General features: G+C 43.7%; 1 protein-coding gene across 1 annotated transcript in view; it reads right to left on the bottom strand.

Annotated features, from left to right (window-relative positions):
• PPP1R1B (protein phosphatase 1 regulatory inhibitor subunit 1B) overlaps positions 1 to 22,987 on the bottom strand; it is a 247,529-nt gene that overhangs the window by 80,544 nt on the left and 143,998 nt on the right. The window contains exon 3 of the mRNA XM_086924347.1: positions 440 to 462. Within this exon, the coding sequence (XP_086780473.1) occupies positions 440 to 462 (23 nt within the window). The remainder of the gene's footprint in view (positions 1 to 439; positions 463 to 22,987) is intronic.

Raw genomic sequence — 22,987 nt, 5'->3', positions numbered from 1 at the left:
TACGTTTTCCCCTTTTTCCTGCCTTCAAAGTCGTTTGCAGCCAATAACCTGTTGTAAAGCTAAAGGGGGCGGAGGAGGGTGGATCCCACTGAATTCAGAAAAGGTCAAGGAGAGCGTATTATCATCACCGCTGCCACCACTTGCAGTTTGGTGAATGGGAGACAATGTTTGTAAGGTCACAGTGAAGCTTTTAGTGCGGAAGTGGGGAGTGCACCTGCCCCTGAGAGCCAGAGACGGGATGGGAGAGTAGTGTGTGCCAGCTGATAGCATCATCTTCCTTAGCAGCCACAGAAGCGCGTGAACCAGGAAACTCTCATGACATGCAAAATCAGAGCAGAACCGTGGACCGTGGAACATATACGGGCGTGGACCGGAAGCTTCCATCCAGGAACAGCGGGTCAGGGGTCAGGCACACTCGGGGTATCGGTCAGCCACTCACCTGGAAGGAAGTCACATCCTCTTCTGCAAGAGAAAGGGACCGGGAGAGGGAGAGGGAGGGGGAGCAGGGGAGGGTGCAGCGAGAAATGAAATAGGAGAAGAGATAAGGAAAGACGTAACGGGCAGAGGAGAAAGAAATGCATATACGGATGAGAGCGAAAGTATAGAAGCAGAGAAGAGGGAGAAAGAAGATAGAGAAGCAGGGAGACGGGAAGACGTTTAGAGAGACATGAGAATGAGAGAGGGCGAGAGGGAGTCAGAAAAAATGAAAGGAACAGGAGGAAAAAGGGGTAAATAGAAATAAAGGTGAAGATAGAGGGAGCGAAGAAGTAAGGGAGAGAAACAGAGGCGAGAGAGCGAGCAGGCACAGAGAGGGACGGGGGCAGAAAAAAACGTGTTACTTAAATAAATAAAGCTGATTAAACATCATTCCACAGCGTATAAATCACGAACCTTTAACCCGGATTAGCATTTGGCAGCAGGTCAAAATCAGGGCGCACGAGCAGAGACTGATTTGGGCCTCAGCACTAGGGTCACGCGATGCAGGCCAGAGTAGAGGTGCACTGGCAGAACTGTATGTGTGTACCTGCATGCCAGAGTAGAGGTGCTCTAGCAGAACTGTATGTGTGTACCTGCATGCCAGAGTAGAGGTGCTCTGGCAGAGCTGTGACTCAGTACCTGTAGGCCAGAGTAGAGGTGCTCTGGCAGAACTGTATGTGTGTGCCTGCATGCCAGAGTAGAGGTGCTCTGGCAGAACTGTATGTGTGTACCTGCATGCCAGAGTAGAGGTGCTCTGGCAGAGCTGTGACTCAGTACCTGCAGGCCAGAGTGGTGGTGCTCTGGCAGAACTGTATGTGTGTACCTGCAGGCCAGAGTGGAGGTGCTCTGGCAGAGCTGTGACTCAGTACTTGCAGGCCAGAGTGGAGGTGCTCTGGCAGAGCTGTGACTCAGTACCTGCAGGCGAGTGAAGGTGCTCCTGGAGAGCTGTGACTCAGTGCCTGCAGGCCAGATTAGAAGTGCTCTGGCAGAGCCATGATTCTGTACCTGCAGGCCAGAGTGGAGGTGCTCTGGCAGAGCTGTGACTTAGTACCTGCAGGCCAGAGTAGAGGTGCTCTGGCAGAACTGTATGTGTGTGCCTGCATGCCAGAGTAGAGGTGCTCTGGCAGAACTGTATGTGTGTACCTGCATGCCAGAGTAGAGGTGCTCTGGCAGAGCTGTGACTCAGTACCTGCAGGCCAGAGTGGTGGTGCTCTGGCAGAACTGTATGTGTGTACCTGCAGGCCAGAGTGGAGGTGCTCTGGCAGAGCTGTGACTCAGTACTTGCAGGCCAGAGTGGAGGTGCTCTGGCAGAGTTGTGACTCAGTACCTGCAGGCGAGTGGAGGTGCTCCTGGAGAGCTGTGACTCAGTGCCTGCAGGCCAGATTAGAAGTGCTCTGGCAGAGCCATGATTCTGTACCTGCAGGCCAGAGTGGAGGTGCTCTGGCAGAGCTGTGACTTAGTACCTGCAGGCCAGAGTGGAGGTGCTCTAGGAGAGCTGTGACCCAGTACCTGCAGGCCAGATTAAAGGTGCTCTGGCAGAGCTGTGACCCAGTACCTGCAGGCCAAAGTGGAGGTACTCCGGGAGAGCTGTGACTCAGTACCTGCAGGCCAGAGTGCAGGTGCTCTGGCAGAGCTCTGTCTGAGTACCTGCAGGCCAGAGTGGAGGTGCTCTGGGAGAGCTCTGCCTGAGTACCTGCAGATCAGAGAGGAGGTGCTCTGGGAGAGCCGTGTCTGAGTACCTGCAGGCCAGAGTGGAGATGCTCCGGCAGAGCAGTGTCTGAGTACCTGCAGGCCAGAGTGGAGGTGCTCCGGCAGAGCCCTGTCTGAGTACCTGCAGGCCAGAGTGGATGTGCTCTGGTAGAGCCTTGTCTGAGTACCTGCAAGCCAGAGCAGATGTGCTCTGGCAGAGCCATGACTCAGTACCTTCATGCCAGAGTGGAGTGGCCCTGGCAGAGCCGTGCCTGTGTATCTGCAGGGCGGAGTGGAGGTGCTCTGGTAGAGCCATGTCTGAGTACCTGCAGGCCATAATGCAGGTGTCCTTGCAGAGCCATGTCTGAGAGCCTGCAGGCCAGAGAGGAGGTGCTCTGGCAGAGCCATGTCTGAGAATCAGGAAGGCCGGAATCAAGGTGTCGTGGCAGAGCTGTGTCTGAGTACCTGCAGGCCAGAGTGGAGGTGCTCTGGCAGAGCCATGTCTGAGTACCATTTTAGGTGAAGCACTGTGTGCTTCAGCTCATGACCTCGGTGAAAGATGTGTGTTTTCAGTACTAGCTCAACGAGGTTCTGTATAATGAGGTGCATTGGAGGAGCTCTGGTTTATCAGGAGTTGTAACATGGGTATCTTTGAGATTCATTGGTAGAGCTCTCTGTGGGTCCAAGTGCTGGAATAGCATCAGGGTCAAACGTCAGGAATTAATTACACCTGCAAAGCTGTCCATGGGCTCCAGTGCTGGCACCGAGGCTTGCACATCAGGCTTGCAGGACACTGGTAAGAGCAATGGGTCAATCCCACACTGGAGCAGTACCGAGCGGTGCCTAGCAGGTCAGGATGAAGGGAACCAGTACTAGACCCATAAGCTGTGGCAAAGCCAATAGGTTATGTCTTTATCATGTGAGTGCTGAGCTATTGTTTTTGCCAATGTTTGTCTGCAAAATATTGCAAAAACAACAAGATGATGGACGGAGTGCTTAAACTTTTCAACCACTCAACCCCAGTCATCGATATGGGTTTAATCCAGTGTTTTTTTGCTCACTGTGCCACCCCATTTTGGACCCAGCCATATGCAAACCAGTCTTGACCCTGCTCCTCATGTATTTTTTTGCTTTGTAGAGTAGTGTATAGAGACAGTTTCAAAAATAATGTCAAAATACTGTAGTAAAAGCAAACACATTTTTAATGTATCTCAAAACTGAACATTGAATTCAATGTTTATAGAAGGCATAGTTTATTTTTCAACTACTTTCACACAGTACATTTTGAACATATTTTAAAAAGATTAAGAACATTATGTAATGTAAAAAGAAACACTTGCCAGGCCCTAATCTACTTTCCATAGGATTCTGACATTTGATCCTCTGTAGTAGTCCAGGGAGCAGATTTATGAGGCTCCAGGAGAAGTGACATTCTGAGTACACCCACAACCTTAGACAGCCTCCAGCGGGTTCCTCACCAAATGCCATAAAGGCCTTTGTATGTCAAGGCTTGTGCTTCTGTGCAATATGGGGAATGCAGGAAATACAACTAAAACAAAATATCTCTGTGGCTGTGCTTTCACAGAATTAGAATGGGAGCAGTACAGCGTGGGAGGCGCATTTGATAGGGAAAGCTGCTTACGAGGGAGAGAAATAGAAAACACATCCCCTCCCAATGTGAGCAGTGGAAGGATGTAAGTTAACCAATTAAAAGGATCGTAAAAAGGCTATTCTCCAGGGAAGGGACAGATACCAGAAGAGGAGGGTGAGCCATCAATTAAGAAGCAAACAAATGAGAGTGACACTAAAGCCAACTAAAGGTAAGCAAAGGGTGGGCTGTAAGCCCAATAGGTCAATCGCAACCAGACAACTTGCGCTGTCTGTTTAGGCGAGACCTAAAAAGGGTGGGAAATATAGCTGAAGTACAGCAGCAGAGGTGTGTATGTTTGCACCAGTGTTAAACTATCAAGAAGAGAGCCAAAGGAGGGGGGGGAGGGGGGGCTTGGCGCCCGTAGGTGATGGCGGCACCTGAGTGAGGCTCTGCCGCGGCACCGGGAGGCTTGCCTTTCAAACTCCCCGGTTCCTGTGTTGGAGGCTTGGGCCTGCCGTTGGAACACCTCCACAATGCTCTGGGACCCCTGAGGCATTTCCATCTTTGAAGGAGATGACAGAATTTATTGCCCTACCTCTGAGGGCGCTCTGCTGCTTGCGACTGCCATTTTGAGTGACCCGACGCAGAGCGCTCCTCTCCTGAAGACGAATGCGTCTTGCTTCTCTTCCTCTGTTTGACGGTCGCTTGACCCTCGGAAGACCCTCGCAGCTCCTGAGAAGTCTAAGCCTCCTGAAACATCCTAGAGGAGGTGTCTACAAGTGAGTGCATGCCTTTGTTTCCAGCGCGGCTGCCATTTTGTACACTTCGGTGTATTTTCATCTATAAGCCGCCATGTTTGCTCCCCTTCCCCCGCGTCTTTTGGCTTTGCCTGGACACTTATAATGCCTCATTTGTTGCTTTATCCTGTGACACTTCATTATCTTAAACCAGCGTTTTAATGCAATGTAGAGGCGGTAGACTACTTGCCGTCCCTATTGATTTGTGCATTTTCCTGAGAGTTGTTTCAGCGTTACAGATGCTTCCTCCTTGGCTACTCTTCAACTGGATGGCGATTTTACTATAACTATTTACCTTTTGCTTGCAGGCTTGGCTTTTTTGGATATCCTTTCTGCCTCAGCTGGTTCTTTCCACGCCTTTATTTAAATTATGCATTGCATTTATCTTGGAAGCCCTGCCAATATGTTTCTGCTTTTACTGGTTCAGCAGTCTTTCTTGCGTGACCTATATTACGTCTACGAATTCTCCTTGTCTGCATTTTAGACCTGACTGCTTCCTCATTTCGTCAGTCGTACCTGCTATCCTCCATGCTTATTCCCTTTCCTCCTATCACCCATGATTGGCACTTCGTAACTGGACCTGCCTTCAAGTGACTTTTTTGCCACAAACAGTGCCTCCTTTTTCTGCTGTCTCACGCTGTTACAATACGCTTTTTACACGTTTTCTCTTTGTTTCTTCAGCTTCTTTTTATGGGACGACTCAAATCTATGTCCCAATCACGACTTGACTATATTTTTGTTTCCCATGATCTTGCTCAAACGCTCACCGCGGCGGAAATTGGTCCAATATTTCGATCCGATCATGCCCCTGTAGTAGTTAGCCTTGAGGTTCTCCCCAAAATTGATGGTCCTAAAAGGTGGCGTTTTAATAATGCCCTCCTTCTAGATCCCAAGTTTTCCAATTCCTTCTCTACCTTTTTTGATGAATTTTTCCTTTTTAATGATGTCCCTCCCGTCTCAAAACATAATCTCTGGGATGCTTTTAAAGCAGCTGTACGCGACTTCATTATTAATTTTGTCGCTAAGAAACACAAACTGCTCGCCAATTCACTAAAACCCTCCTTCATGACATTAAGAGATTGGAACACGCTATCTCACTTAACATTCCTCAGATAGTCTGACAACTCTGGTCGCTGCTAAGATTAAATTTAATGAAAAGTCTACTGAAGATGCTTCTCTGTATCTGCTTAAGTCAAGTGCCAAATTTTATGGTGGTAGGAATAAAGCTGGGCAGATTCTTGCTAATTACTTAAAGGTCAAGCAGAATAAAGTGAACATTGAATTGGTTTATGACACCAATGCACATTTACAGCATAAGGATGCTGATATTCTTGCTACTTTTTCCCATTTCTATGAGACCTTATATACCTCTGACACCCAATCTTCTCCTCAGTCTCTTGCTCACTTCTTTTCCACCATTCAAACACCTACACCTTCCCCTCTTGACCTCTCCTCCTTAGAATCTGGCATTTCACAGAAAGAATTGCTTACTCCTCTTCAACGTCTTAAGCTCAACAAAGCTCCTGGCCCGGATGGTTTTACTGTTGAGTTTTAACTTCACTTCTCCAAACTACTGATTCCAAAACGTCACTCTCTTCTCCACTCTTTTGCTGAATTAGGTTCTTCCTCTGGCACTTTTTCGGATGCACACATTTGTTTAATACCCAAACCCGGGAAAGATGTCCAATATTGCAAAAACTACAGACCCATCTCCCTAGTTAATATTGACTATAAAATCTTTGCCAAATCATTAGCAATTCGATTGGACCATTTGCTTCCTGACCTTCTAGTTGATGAACAATCAGGCTTTGTTAAAGGTCGTTACATTACTGACAATACCAGACTTTTATTTAACATCTTAACAAAATCCCCTCATCTCCAAATCCTCTTGCGGCGATAGCCCTAGACGCTAAAAAAGCGTTTGATAGGGTTGAGTGGCCTTACCTCTTTCATACTCTTAGATGGTTTGGGTTTGGCTCTAAATTCACCTCCCTGATTTCACTATTATATTCTCGCCCTCGTGCTGCAGTTTATGCCAATGGCCAAATTTCTCCCTATTTTGATCTTGGTAGAGGTGTTCGTCAAGGACGTGCTCTCTCACCTTTTCTTTTTAACTTAGCCTTAGAACCCTTTTTGTCCAGACTACGCCAAAATCCTAATATCCATGGCTTTCAGACTAGGGATCTTTCCATAAAACTTGCTGCTTATGCAGACGACATATTACTTTTCATCTCGAACCCTGCAGTTTCGGTCCCCGCTTTTTTGCAGGAAGTACAGACCTATTCCTCAATTTCTGGTTATAAACTTAACCATGATAAATGCAAAATCTTACCCTTGACAAAATTCACCTTTAAGCCTGATTTCAGCGCCTCCAATTTCACCTGGAGCTCTTCCCATATTAAGTATTTAGGGTTGCATATCACTCCTTCTATCCCGGATACTGTTTCCCTTTGTCTTACTAAATGTATTCAGAAATTATCCGACCTTACGGCTAAGTGGCATCCTCTCTACCTGTCTTGGTGGGGCCGCTTAGATACTATCAAAATGATGCTTTCCCCTATTGTTCTTTATACCCTTTCCAATATTCCTATTCCAGCTAAGTTAAAAAAAAAAATTAATTCAGTCTTATCTTCCTTTTATGGCATAATAATAAACCTAGAATGTCTCTTGCTAAACTCATTCGTCCCACTTCTGAAGGCGGTGTAAATTTTCCGTATTTCCTAGCCTATCACAAGGCTTTTTTGTTGCGTCAATCTTCCTTTTGGCTACAAGATCCTGCCTCTCCTTGCCCTTTGTGGACTAAGGTTGAACGCCTTTTCCTTTCCCCTTTCTCCTTTGCTGAGTGTATCTCCTTTTCGCGCAAGCCCTCTTCAATTCTTACTCCTATCCATAAATTCACTCTCAAACTCCTCTTATCCTCTACTCCTCCTCCTCCTGAATGTATTGCTGATTTCCTTTCTATCACCATTTGGCACAATAAATACCTTCTAATCCGGGGTAAGCCTATTTTCTGGAAATCTTGGAGAACCAAAGGTCAGCTTTGGATATCACAGTTATTCTCACAATCCACCTTCTTGCCCTTCCAGACTTTCCGCTCTACTTTTGATTTACCCTTCTCTTTTGCTCCCAAATACCTCCTCCTTAAAGCATCGGTCATGGAAACTTACAACAAACTTTCCAAGTCTATCCCTTCTTTCATCTCGCCTAATCCTATCACTCAACTTCATTCTACTTTACAAACCCTTCCTAAAGCTTCTGCCATCTATAAACACCTTCATGCACACACACTTCCCAGATCCAAATCCAAGGTTGAAGAGCAATGGGAGAATGATTTTTCCATATCATGGCCAATTTCTCTTTGGGACAAAATTTGGACAAAGATTCGTAAAACTTCTAGGGCTGCATCTCTAACGCAATCTACATTTTTTATCTATAATCGTTTGTTACACACTCCTTCTACCCTTCAAAAACGTTACCCTACCACATCAGATACATGTTGGTCTTGCTCTTCACCTAATGCCACTTTATTTCACATGTTGTGCCTTTGCAAAAAGGTACGCACTTTCTGGTTACAAGTTTGTGCACAAATTAATGTTATTTTTTCCACTAATATTCCATTCTCCCCTATCCAGATCTTTTTGGGTAGTCTTTCCCCTTGTTGGGGCCAGATTGATCTCAATGTTCGTATTGTTGATTTATTATTGGCTGTTGCATTTCAACAAATTACTATTAATTGGAAGTCTGCGTCTACAATTACTTTCAAAGCATGGTGGTATAATGTTTGTCATAATCATAGACTTGATACTGCTTTTGTTTTTCCTGCCCAGTTGGCAGCGAAGCGTGCTGATTTATGGCTTCCTGTTTTGCTGTATTTAGATAAATGTACAACTCGTTCCTTTCGTCCACGACCTGCTCAGCAGGAAGTTTCCAAACCCCCTTGATACCCTTTCTCTTTCCTCATGTTCTGCTAAAATGTTTAACTGCATAGTTATATTTGCATTTGTTTTTATTGTATATTTACTGTACCCTTTCTTTTTACTTCTTGATACCCATGATTAGTTTATGATGTTTCGAATTACTCATTTCATTTTGCATTGTCTTTTGATTATTATTCTTGTGATTCCCCTTCCCTTCCCATCCCCTTATTGTTTTCCCTCATAACTCTTTACTTATATTTTGTATTATTACCTTGCATTACTATTAATAAACTTATTTTGAACAAAAAAAAAGAAGAGAGCCAAAGACACCCCAGGGCAGGACCTCAGGAGCATATCATTCAGAAATCCACAAATCCAAGCACGATGTGACACAATAACAGATACAGCTCCCAAATGAACACAGACAAACATCAGCATTGAAACAAGCATTGGCATAGCCAAAAGGTCTCACTTTTGGGACCTTAAAGGTATTTAGTTATGCAGCACAATATATTTGGTGCAACAACATCAACTGTTGCATCGCTAAATACTTATAAAGGTCCCAAAAGCGAGACCTATTGGCTATGCCAATGCTTTTTTTAGGAGGTCCTGGTCCACTTTGCTGCTCTTTGTGGTGTGGTACTCTGGTCCAGTGGTCTGTGCTGGGAATACTTGCTACAAGACTCATCACAAGGAGGTGGAAAGCTGCTAGGCCACTAACAATAGAGCCATGGAAAGAGGAAGTAGAGAAGTTGAGCCTAGCCAGAGTGCAGCAATACAATAGGAGGAACAGCGAGGGCTTCGAAAAATACCTATAGCCATGACCTGGGATATGCTGCTGGAGTTATAATAATAATAATAATAATTAAGTAGCTTGTAGAGCGCATGGTGACGCCATCCCGGCGTGTCCCCGCGCTGTGGAGAGAGCAGCAAGATGGAGTGAAGAGCTAAAGGGTAAACAGATGGGTTTTTAAAAGTTTCCTAAAAGTTGTTTCAGACTCCGCGAATCTGATGTTCGTTGGGAGGGAGTTCCAGTGGTTGGCAGCCAACACACGAAAGGAGCGGCCTCCCATTCTGGCCTTCTTTATACGAGGAACTTTAAGAAGACCCATGCCCGTGGAGCGAAGTGCTCTGTTGGGCACATAGGGGATGGCCAGATCCTTCAGGTATTCAGGGGCTTTCAGCGAGGTTATCCTGTAGCAGATTAAGAGTGCTTTAAACAGGATCCTCTTTTTTATAGGGAGCCAGTGAAGAGCATCCAAAGTAGGTTTAGATGCAGCTCTTTTGGGGAGTTTAAGTACCAGCTGTGCTGCCGTATTTTGAAGGACCTGCATCCTTCTAATGTTCTTTTCTGTCATCCCCAATAACAGCACATTACCGTAATCAATGCGGGAGTTGACCAATGCTTGGGTCATGGTACGTCTGGCCTCAAGAGGAAGAAGGTCCAGAGTACGATTTAGGGTCTTCAATACCCCAAAACATTTCCCTACTACTTTATTTACGTGGCTCTCAAATGAGAGTTTGGGATCAACCCAGACTCCCAGGATCTTAGCCTCCTTGCATGGGATAGGTAGAGGACCCAAACAGGGAGGCCACCATTCCTGAGTCCAGCTGGCATCATTACCCCCTATCACTAGGACCTCAGTTTTTGAACCATTGAGCTTCAGGCAGTGTTGGTTCATCCAACCTGCAAGCTCCTGCATGCAGGTTTTAAAGTTAGCCGCTGCTAGGGTGGGTGACGGTGATAGGGAGATAAGCAGTTGAGTATCGTCGGCATAAGATACTAATTTTATGCCGTACGATTGGACCACATCAGCCAGCGGGGCCATGTACAGGTTGAACAGAGTGGGGCTCAGGGCAGAGCCCTGAGGCACCCCCTGTTCTAAGGCTATGCTGTGTGAGAGAAACGTACTTCTCTGAACCTGGAAACTGCGGTCGATAAGGAAGGCTTTTATCCAAGCTAATGCCTCCTTGGTGACCCCAGCTTTGCTCAGACACTGTAGCAAGATGGAGTTCTTTAAATCATGGGACGGGATCACACAAACGACAGTCGACCCGGCAGGCACTAAGGCATAGATAGGGGCGCTGGTCGCTTGTACAGTTAATACGCCACATCATAACCATTACGCAGCCCAAGGAAGTGGAAATGAGACAAACAGAAAGAATGAGTACCCTGATCTGGGAATTAGAAGAGCAAACGTGAAAATATTGATTGTAAATGCTGCCTGTCAACTAGTACTATAATACTTGCTTTCTATCAACCATTGTGGATGCCAACTGTAATGCCCAGTTAGTTAACTTTGGGAGAGGGAGGGATCTGGGTTGTTTTATTGGGCATGATTTACACATGGACCTCCTGTTACAAGTCTAATATAGGATACACAAATGGCGTGTGGAGCCATAACACTCTCTGACATTACGTAATGTATGATCGAGCCAGAACTGGCAATGGTATAACAACATGACAACTGTACTTCTTACAATGTGATTATTATACATGTATGCTCATAAACCGAAACAGGTGCTAATTGTACAAGCAAGATTACTTATAAAACTCAATAAAGTTGGTTTAAAATAAAAAAATAAAAAAGTTAGATATCAGCCAAAATTAGAACACAATTAGGCGCAAGCAGAGACAGAGCTATATATAAAGGCAGACGATTGGTGGAATGCCTGACCACATCTTTGTTAGCTTTAGTTTAGTGGTTCAGCTCACCGTCTTATCATTTAGGATGAAAAAAGAATAAGAGAACAAGGAAAAAGAATGAGAGGTTCTCAAAGGAGAAGTGTTTAAAGACACTCGTTTATACGGAGAGAAGTTTTAATAAAATATACGAGCTAGTAGAGTATAGACCAATACTGAAAAATTCACTGAATATATAAACGCAATGATGGGAAAATGCAATAAAATGCTAAAAACAAAACAAAACAAAAAAAACTTCACTCTTGGTTCAAAACGGCCTCATTAAGAGCTACCAATCCTTAATTCTATACCTTTTTGTGGTCCTGCTCCCAGTTTCACTTAAGATAAATGCGGTTTGTGTCATTTTAAACATAAATTAATTTGGAAACATTAGACATCAGTTGAGGACTCTTGCACCGGTAGAGACAGAGCGAATTCAGACTGCAAACAGCTCTGAGTCCTGCCACAAGGTGGCACTAAGTTACCACAAGTTGAGGAAGCAAGAGCTTAGGTGCAAAGCCCTTCATTAACAATATACATATTAAAATAACATTGTGATTTGGCCAACCCTTTGCAGTTTCAAATACGTAGCACGGTACGGCATCCACAGCCGAAAAGTTTACATCACCTCCCACTGAAACACCCAGTTGCTCAAATCCTTTTTTCGGATACCAAGTATGCCACAGCATCTGAGGAGGCTCAATTGGGTAATGCACCCGCCGCGGTTATATTTTGGTAAAACATAGTCTTGTACTTAAATTCTGGTATGGCCGACTCTGCCCTACATGTTCCAGAGATCGAGAAAAAGAACGCAGTTAAACTCTATAAGTACATGGGATTTTTATGGTGCTATAAACAATCTACCTTCCAATCGCTATTTGAAAAACAAGCATTGGCTGCGCGGCCGTGAAAGTAATGCGGCCGCGAAAGTGAAAGTGGGACAGTGAAAGAGTAAGCAGTCTTGAAATACAGACCTGCGGTCGTGAGACATGCTCTGTGGTGGGAGAGGGGCATGTGCTGGCCTTGAGAGCAAAGAAATATGGTACCTGATGGCGGCTGTGCACATGCATGCGTGCATTCCAGCAAGCCTTATGCCATAAACACAAGCTTGTGGTCGCATTTCTAAGCCCCCACTTACTAAATGTCTCGCCAGAGCAGTGCATGAGCTGGCTCAGGCGAGACCTAAAAAGGATGTAGACAGGCACAGAAAAACACCAAGAGATGGAGTAAATAGAGACTATAAGAATGTTGCCACAGAGGGAGTCAAGTCCACATTTACTTTTGTGATTGATTACAGCTAGTAACCATACATGCACCAGCTACAACCGGATATAGGCCTACCTCAAGTATCCATTTTCGGAGAGTGATGAAAGATCAGATTGGCTCATATTATTAATATTATAATTTTTTTATTTTTATTAAACATGGCATGGTGCGAAACATAACACAATATCAATTAGGGTTAGCAGATGCATAGTCTCGTTGTTTGGTCCTACCAGCTGTCTACCTGTAATGGGATTCACAACAATGCTCTTAGTTTTCCTCTAAATTTACGTCAGTCGTAGATTTTCAGGCGTACTTCAACATGCATAATGTCCTCATGCACAGTTTCCACTTGGTTGAAAATTAGGCAAGATTGTATGGTGCAGCAATACGCTTTTTCACCTTCAATTGTTTTTGGTTTTTCCAGGGGAAATTACTATTCCCTATGGAGAAACTCTTTCCCTGACTTACTCTTAAAGGTCTCATTATGAGGTGCCCGAGGTTGGGGGGGAGGGCATTACCAATTCCAGAAGATATTCACCCCCTCCCCCCCAACCCGAGATTTTCCAAGTTTAGGCCCTGGAATGGGCAATAATCATGTGCACCTGGGAGCAACACTATCATGTAATTTTCTGCACGGGCCTTTGCGGATGGCGGGGGCCAAGAGAGTGGATGGGTTTGGCATGTTTTACCGTGGCTGGAGGGATCACTGGGTGTCCTCTATGCTGTTGGATGCGGTCAGGTGAGGGCTAGCAAAAACCTCTTCTTTCATCTGTTGGCACAAAGCCCCTGTGGTTTTACCAGGTGCCTTTTGCACCTGGTAAATTCAGGCCTAGTATTCTCGAACCCGGGCAAGTAGGAATCAGCTTGGAGTTATCTCCCATTGAGATACAGCTTAGACCAGTGGGTATCAGGGCTTAATTTGAGCCAGAAGTTTCGGTGCTCAAAACTGGCACTTAATTATGAACACCGGCACTTACGACAGCCGGCCACATGAAGGACCTGTTTAATGTAGAGATGAGCACAACTACAGTTATTTATTAATTCAATATTAATACCTCCCACCCAAGCCATTCTTATAGCTTAGGGGGTCTGGAATAGCCTGGATTGTCAGACTTGTAGGAGTGAGATGGTTAGTATTTGTGGAGAAGTGTGGCTCAGGGGTTAGAGGCGGCAGAAACGGAAGCTGAGATCGGCCCTGGACCAGGGTTCAATTCCCCGCCTCGGCGGGTCTTGGGCTAAAAAATTCCACGGACTCGATAATTCTCGCTCTGGTGCCTTCTCGACTCACGGGTTCACACTCTGCAACTCTGGGCAACAGCTTGCTTAATCTCCACAACGGCCCCTCGCGGCGGGATGCCTGGCTTTCACTTTGTGGATACCCTGCCGGGATATCTCACAGGGGAATACCAGGACGGGTTCCCTAAGCAAGCGTCGGGAAACCCACTGCGGGTAGCTGTGCGCTATATAAGCTCAAATACATTTACATTTATTTGTATTGATACTGTCATTGGCAGCGCTGTTTTAAAATTAAGCGCTGCTTGTTATTCAAATTGTGACCAATATAGACCCCCATTTTATCACTACTGCAACACTGAGACCCCTTCTGAATCATTATTGAAATCTGGGGACCCTAATAAAATCATTATTGGAAGCCAAGGACCCTGGCCAAAGCATTTTTGGTGATTTGAACTACAAAACAACACAAAGAATACAGAAAAAAGCATTCATAAAACAAATACACAAATTATGAAATACTTTATTTAATGAACAAACAAATATAAAAAATCAAAATCGTAATTTTACTGTGCAGGTTGGAGTTCTAAATTTATTCGAGGACAATCATAATCCATATTATTTTCTGTTTGCTCCACTTGCAGTGATCCCACAAATATGAGGATACTAACTTAATTTTTAGCCTCCATTTTCAAATCCACTCACATTTACAGAACGTGTTAACATTCTTAATTTTAGATTTGGCTTCTTTATTTATATACACTTTAGTAATCTGTGAATAATATTGTCTTTTCTAAGCAGTCGCGGACCCCTAGCATAGGCTTGGTGGATCCCAGGGTTTCCTGGACCACAGCTTAAGAACCACTGGCTTAGACCAGCTCGGAATGAGGGCCTAAAAAGCAGGGGTGGTTCGTAATGAAAAGGCCCATCCACATTATTTCCTTTCACAGTTGTGTTTTTGCCTACATTTCCAGGACTGGGAGCTTCCGCCAAATAGTTCCCGCAGATTTCTGAGTCGTGCATGTTCATTTCAAAATGCTGGGCCATCCTCCCAACTTTTATCTCATAGTGGCTAGATTCATGCCACATCACTTGCGATTAAGGGCCTTGATGATGGAATATTTTTCACATTCCGAAGTACTGAAGCTGCACCAAGTGCTCTGAAACTACTGGAATGTAATACACAGCGCTATATCAACTCCCACAATAACTTAAATAAATGCAAAGGTATACAAGGATATGGACACAAAAGGGTGTTTCTTTTGTGCCCCTTTCCTTACCAAGAGAGTAGTATGAATTAGAAAGTCGAACCCCATCACCTTTGGTGGTTAAATGAAAAGATGATTTGTGTAAAGGGACCACTTTGGGGACTCCTATGTACAATTATATAAAATGCCTGGGTAGGTAAGAAAGTATCTGGTATGGGTTTGAAGACCTTTTTGTCTAATGTCTTGTTTTATGTCTTATATAAAAGAGTTACCTATGTCTTATGCTAATTCAGCCTTACTTTTCATTTAATTCAATGTATGCTCCTTGTATGTTGCTATAGTGTCATGGTGGGGTTGCCACTGATGTGCATCGCAGAGGTGCTTTAATTTTGGCTATTTATTGCATAATTTCTACTTATATTGTCATAAGATATTTAAGAGCATGGGGTATTTGGACAACGTTCATGAGATAGGAACTAATTAATGTAGTCCATGTCCTATTTTTAATGGAGAAAATGAAGACCTACCTGGAGGAGGTACGTGCATCTAGAAAGCAGATAAAGCAAAATGTCATATAAACATGATTTAAGAGGAAACAAAGTAGGGCAAAACAAAGTAGGAAAGTACCCCCTTTTGCATGGTTATCCCCCCACTGTTTGCCTGATATCTGATGCACCATGACTGCGTGTGCACTGGGTCCCTGTCAATCAGGTTTCCAGTGCCTTTGTTCTTTCCCAAAACTGTACCTTTTTTCACAAATGACACAACTTTGGCTCACCTGTAAGTCTCTTGTAAAAGGTGCCAGTGGTACCCAGGGCCTTGTGACCAGAGATGGTCTCTAAGGGCTGCAGCATGTATTGTGCCACCATCAGAGACACCTAACCAAACACATGCACACTGCTATTGCAGACTGTGTGTTTTGGTGCAGACAAACCTTAAGAGTCAGCATGACACTTAATTGACAGAGAGAAAAAAGATAGAGACATTGATAAAGAGAGAAAATTAGATAGAGAGTAGAAGCGAGATGGAGACAAACAGAGATAGAGGGTAGAGAGAGTGAATGAGAGAGTGTGAAAAATAAAATAGAAAAAAGGAGGAAGAAAGGGTAAACAGTCAAAATATCGAGTTCTTAATTTCGACCTACACTTATATCGAGTTGCTAATATCGATGGGACAGAATATCGATGTCCAGAATATCGATGGCCAGAATATCGACCCTAAGGTAAGTAATATCGAAATTACTAATATCGATAGCATATATATCGATGTAAGTAATTTCGATTTACTAATATGTGTTAGAAATATTAGTTAAGTATTTAAATTAATTGTTATAATATGTGTTTAATATGTTTTTATAATTTAAAAATATATAAAAGTAAATAATATGTTTTACTACCACAGCGGGTTGTGGGTTTATAGGGGAATAGGGTGGGAAGTAATTTATTTGTAATTAAATAATTATTTTTCAATGATTAATTTATTTTGCAATTAAATATTAATTGGCAATGATTTATTTTAATTGATTAATTGATTAATTAATTGATAATTTATGTATATTTTTAACTAAATTATATGTTTTACTACCACAGCGGGTTGTGGGTTTATAGGGGAATAGGGTGGGAAGTAATTTATTTGTACTTAAATAATTATTTTTCAATGATTAATTTATTTTGCAATTAAATATTAATTGGCAATGATTTATTTTAATTGATTAATTGATTAATTAATTGATAATTTATGTATATTTTTAACTAAATTATATGTTTTACTACTGGAGCGGGTTGTGGGTTTATAGGGGAATAGGGTGGGAAGTAATTTATTTGTAATATTAATTAATTTTGGGTAAAGGGGTATTTTTAGGGTTCAGGGTCAGTTTTCAGTTTTTGGGTAAAGGGGTATTTTTAGGGTTTAGGGTCAGTTTTCAGTTTTTGGGTAAAGGGGTATTTTTAGGGTTCAGGGTCAGTTTTCAGTTTTTGGGTAAAGGGGTATTTTTAGGGTTCAGGGTCAGTTTTCAGTTTTTGGGTAAAGGGGTATTTTTAGGGTTCAGGGTCAGTTTTCAGTTTTTGGGTAAAGGGGTATTTTTAGGGTTCAGGGTCAGTTTTCAGTTTTTGGGTAAAGGGGTATTTTTAGGGTTCAGGGTCAGTTTTCAGTTCTTTGGTAAAGGGGTATTTTTAGGGTTCAGGGTCAGTTTTCAGTTTTTGGGTAAAGGGGTATTTTTAAGGTTCAGGGTCAGTTTTCAGTTTTTGGGTAAAGGGGTATTTTTAGGGTTCAGGGTCAGTTTTCAGTTTTTGGGTAAAGGGGTATTTTTTGGGTTCAGGGTCAGTTTTCAGTTCTTTGGTAAAGGGGTATTTTTAGGGTTCAGGGTCAGTTTTCAGTTTATGGGTAAAGGGGTATTTTTAGGGTTCAGGGTCAGTTTTAGGTTTTTGGGTAAAGGGGTATTTTTAGTGTTCAGGGTCAGTTTTCCCTACTGTTGCACCCACTGGAGTGGGAATAGTAATTATTGTTAAGTAATTATATATTATATATGATTTATCATTTTATTTTTTTATTAAATATGTATTATTATTTTTTTTTACAATTATTACATATATTTAAATATGTTTAAGTAATTAATAAGTATTATTTCCAGTTTTTTAATGTTATTTTAAATTTAAAAAAAATCGATATATTTAACAACGATATTTTTAACATCGATATTAATTTTTCGATATTTTGGTACTTACCATGTTGTACATAGGGCGTCGATATTTTTGCTATCGATATAATTACGCCGATATTTGTGTAGGTCGAAATTCTGTCTGTCGAAATTCTGTCATAGATCCGGAAGAAAGATGGATAGAAAAAGAGATAGCAATGTAAAGGGACAGAAAGAGAGTGATGGGAAAGAAGAAACAGGGACAGAGAAATAGAATGACAGCAAAAAAGTTAAGGTGAAGAGACAGAAAAAGAAATAGGGATGGTGGGAGAATGTTAGAAATAGAGCAAGCACACAATGATGGGAGGGAAAGAGACAAATAAAGAGTAACAGCGAGGGTGAGAAAGGGAGAGAGAGAAAGGGAGAGAGAGAGGGGGAGGGGAGAGAGAGGCACTCAGACAGACATACAGCCAGAGTTTGAAGATACATTTGGCGTCCAGCCCACACCCAAAATTGCACCAACTGTTATTACTAGTCCAAGAGAAAACATGTACCTGCTGTTCTGTAAACAAATGCTGAAGGCCCACAGAAATGTCCCCAGCCGGGCCTACCCAGGGAGCTGAGCTATCGAAACACCCTCTACTGCTTGATATCTAGAAACAAGCCAACAAATATCTGGCTGCACACCAGCAAAAGCAACTACCAAGCTTTCCACTTCAAAGATGTGCAAACTCTGCAAAACGAGGCAACACCACTGGTCAAGGAAGAGGAGCTCCAAACACAGGAGGCTGAAGCCTAACCAAGAGAAACAAGACTCGAAATCTACTCTCTATGGAACCCAAGCAAAGGTTTATAACCATGGGACAATCAGCTAGGGGCACAAAGCACCGAGAAATGCACAGACTGCCATACAGGAGCTGAACATCAGCAGAAAACCTCCTCACCAGGGTCAGTGAGCACAGGCTAGAGATGAACGCAGGCAGCTAATGACATAGGGTACAGCCTGTGGTCACGCGCTGGAAATAGAAACAGGCTCAGCCACATCTGTGGATCTAACACAGGAAGCTAATGACAAAGGGTAGAGTCTCTGCTCACAGGCTGGATTAGAAACAGGCATAGACACACCCGGGAATCCCAAAAAGACAGCTAATGACAAAGGGTAGAACCTCTGGTCACAGGTTGGATTAGAAACAGGCACAGACACACCTGGGAATCCCACACAGGAAGTAAATGACAAAGGATAGAGTCTGTGATCACAGGCTGGAGATGGAAACAGGCACATCAACACCTGTGGATCTAACATAGGCAGCTAATGACACAGGGTAGAGTCTGTGAACACAGGCTGGATTAGAAACAAGATGAACCACAGCTGTGGATCTAAAACAGGCAGCTAATAACAATGTCTTTGATCACAGGGTGTGGGTTTAACACAGGCAGCTAATGACAAAGGATAGAGTCTGTGGCCAGAGGCTGGATTAGAAACAGGCACAGACACACCTGTGGATCTAACACAGGCATCTATCTAATGACACAGGGTAGAGTCTGTGATCACAGCCTGGAGGGGAGCGAGGCACATCTACATCTGGGAATCCCACACAAGCAGCTAATGACAAAGTGCAGGGTGACTGTTAAAAGCCTAGAGATGGAAAGAGGCGGAACCACATGTGTAGACACAACATAAGCAATTAACGACAAAGGATTAAAGGCCGAGAAGAACACAGGTTAATCATCTCCTAAATATACCACACATGCCCCGAGCCCCTGTTTGTGCAAGGGTCGGAATTGTGTGGTATTTACTGCAGCCAGTAATTACAGGCCACAACCGATAGCTCAATATCTTACATTTCGGCACGCCAAACCTTCCAGAATTTAAAAGGAATGAAACGGTGTTCACTCTAACGTGGGTTTTTTGATGCATTCAGCACCAACATCCAGATATTATTCCCCAAAACCTCTGAATACACAGTAATTTTAATTTCCCAAAAATTCTCAGGCCTGATCCACAGAGGCAAACATTCACTTTTGTGTTACGATTGTTTGCTATTCACAAAGGTATTTTACTAGTAGTCTCTGTACAACTGCGGAGTCTCCCCACATAAAAAGGAAGGACAGCCCTAATATGTTTGAGCTATTTTACTAATTCACATGACTAGAACTGTTCACCCAAGCAAAAGCAAAGCCTTCAGCTAGGAGACAAATTCTCACAAACATCAGTACAATTAAATTGCTGCTCTTCGCTAAGACCCAACCTGGCGGAGGCCTTCACACACTGCATCCGCGAGGGTCGCATGACGGACTCCATGGCAGAAGCCAATATTATCATAATCCCCAAAGAAGGGAAAGACCCCCAATACCCGCAGAGGTACTGCACAATATCACTCATCAATGTGGACTGTAAAATACACGCAAAAATCCTAGCAAACAGACTAAACACGGTCCTGCCCTACCTCATCCACAACTCACAAGTAGGGTACCTCAAAAAAAGACTGTCCCAAGACCACACAAGACTACTATGCCACCTCATCAACCAAACAACACACAGCGCAGACCAGGCGGTGATGATAGCACTGGACGCGGAGAAGGCGTTCAACAGAGTCTCCTGGCAATTCCTCGATCTCTGCATGGAGAAATTTGGCCTGGGCACCACATACAGGGGCATGGTTATGGCACTATACAACAAGCCAAAAGCCAGGGTTGTAGTAAATGGAGGCACATCAGAGGCGCTAACTCTGGAAAGAGGGGCGAGGCAGGGGTGGCCCCTGTCTCCGGGCCTCTTCCTACTAGCGCTTGAACCACTACTGACAATTAAAAGGATGAACCCAGACATAGCAGGAGTCCAGGTCAAGGACAAAACAGTGAAACTCGAGTCGTACACAGAAAATTTGCTAATAACGACAACGAAACCAACTACAACCATAGCAGCACTTATGAACTCCATTGAAGAGTATGCAAAGGCCTCAGGCTACAAACTAAACAGGGACAAATCGGAGTGTAAACCTATGAACGTGCATACAACCAGAGCGGTACTGGGCAACTCAGGCCTAGCCTGGCAAACAAAACCTCTTAAATATCTGGGCCTACTTTTTGGCAGGGACCTTAAAGCAACCCTAGAACACAATGAAGAAGCCACCCTGAAGAAAATAAAGGAGAGACTGGACCTGTGGTCCCCTAATACATCAGCTGGTGGGGTAGAGTAGATACGATAAAAATGATTATAACACCAGCTATCAACTATACACTCAGCATGCTTCCCTTAACCATGACAGTAGACTTCCACAAAAAACTTGACAAGCTAATAAACAAGTTCTTATGGAAAGATAAGAAACCGAGAATCAGACTACAGAAACTGAGACTCAATAAAGATCTGGGTGGACTGAACGTTATGAACTTTAAAAACTTCCAGACCGCCTGCTTAGCTAAACAAGGGATCTTCTGGATAACCAACACACACGACTACGAACCTGAGTGGCTAAAACTCGAAAAGAATATCCTGGGGGGTTAAACCCAATAGTAATGCTCACAGCAAACAAGCACCCGGCCAGGCACGACCCCATCATCAAACACACCATAACAGCCCTGCTTAGAGTAGACAAACAAATGGGAGAACGGATCAGAGGCACCAGCTGGGAATCAATCTGGTTTAATATGAGAATACAATACAAAGGGGGGACAATGTGAAACGAAACCTGGATCAAGAAGGGTATCACCACCCCAGCGCAGCTGGAAAAAGACAACTCTCCACTCATGTTCCAAAACCTCAAAGAAGTGCACAGTCTTCCGGATGTAGAGCTCTACACTTTCCACAAAATCAAGACAGCCATCACCAAAGCGAGTCTACACAAGGGGAAACCCACCATCATACAATACATGAGCAACCTCAATAGGACAGGACACCAAACAGCACAAATATACTAACTCCTGAGCCCCAAATCATCCGCACTTAACGCAAAAGCAGCTAAATTCTGGGAAACACTGTACACGAGACACCTCAGTTAGGAAGAAAAGGGTAGACTATGGAGGTCAGCCACAACAAATAAAATTACACCACAACTTACACAGACAAAATACTGGCTCTTACATAAGGCCTTCTGGACTCCTGCCAAACTTGCAAAGGGAGGCATAAGGGAAAGCTATACGTGCTGGAACTGCCATAGGGCGACAGGGGACCTACAACACCTCATCTTCGAATGTCCAAAAGTCAAGACGTTCTGGATGAGAGTGAGTGACCTCATCAACACGACCATAGGGAAGAACATACAGCCAGGCTTCATAGGGCTAGCCACAGCATACATGGCACCAGACCTAGAGAACAAAGAGGAGAGAGACCTAGTAGACATCCTACTCACAGCAGCAGTCAAAACCATATTAGTAAACTGGAAAGACACAGCCAAGGCAACATTCAAGAGCTGGGTAAACTGGGTCACCTTTCTCAGAGGAGCAGACAACATCACTGGGAAATTCTCACCTTGCCAGAACGCTAAGAATGAAATGTGGGCGGCCCTGGATGAACACCTAGAGGTACACACCCCCCCGTAAACACACACTGCACACTCCACTAGAAAGCAGCCAAAGCTACGAGCTAAGAAGGCAACACCGAGGCACCCCCCCTCTTTCTTTTCCCCTCTCTCACTCTCCAGGGGGTTTACAGACCTACAACCCAAACAGCCTATACCATGTATGTTTTATGTACCCATGAAACCATAAAATGCATAATATCTCCCAGCTGTAACACCCCCTAGCATCACTGCATTACTACTGTACTGTATTGTAAAATCTTCTAAATAAAAAAACTTTTGAAATAAAAAAAAATTGCTGCTGTTCAGAGTGTGGAAGGGTTCCGAGACCTAATGCATTTCTTACATTAGTGCCCAGCCTTTAAAGGTACAAGGAAAAGGAGACTGGCTTAGATTCTATTGTTGTCCGGTACAGCCACACATAGAATGATATAATTTTGCTTTTGGCAGGTAAGATACTTTCCTAAACCATCAGCAGCGGGGATTGGTCACTGGAAAAGGCTCTGCACCATTTCCTCCTCAGACAGTCATCCCTTGCTGCATATGGTTAAGGCCCATTCTTCTCCTATTTTAGGCCATTCAAGGTTAAAGGCTTGATCTGTTGATTATGAAAGGTTATGTTAAAAGCAGTAGGCTCAGGGTCGGACAGGCCTGTAGGGGGATCTGGCAATGCCAGATGGGCTGGTTTTTGGCTGTTTGTGGTCTGTTTTATGGACTGGTGGGGCAGGTTTCACTGATATCACCACAAACTTTGCCTGCAGCAATCATAAAGTATACAGTCTACAGTGCTACCAAACTTTGCAAAACACCTATACGGTATTCCCTTACAAGTTAAAAAACGGACCCGATTTGCTCCTGTAGGTCACCTTTTTTTAGCCATCTAATTCGCTAATGCAGGACATTCTATTTTGTGCCATCCTTGCCAAGCTAGAAAGTGTCAAAGTTTTTTGCCATTTTTACAGCACAATATTTAAGCA

The sequence above is a fragment of the Lissotriton vulgaris genome, chromosome 5 (assembly GCF_964263255.1).
Source record: "Lissotriton vulgaris chromosome 5, aLisVul1.2, whole genome shotgun sequence".
Classification (NCBI taxonomy): Eukaryota; Metazoa; Chordata; class Amphibia; order Caudata; family Salamandridae; genus Lissotriton; species Lissotriton vulgaris.
This window is presented reverse-complemented; position numbering and strand designations above follow the sequence as displayed.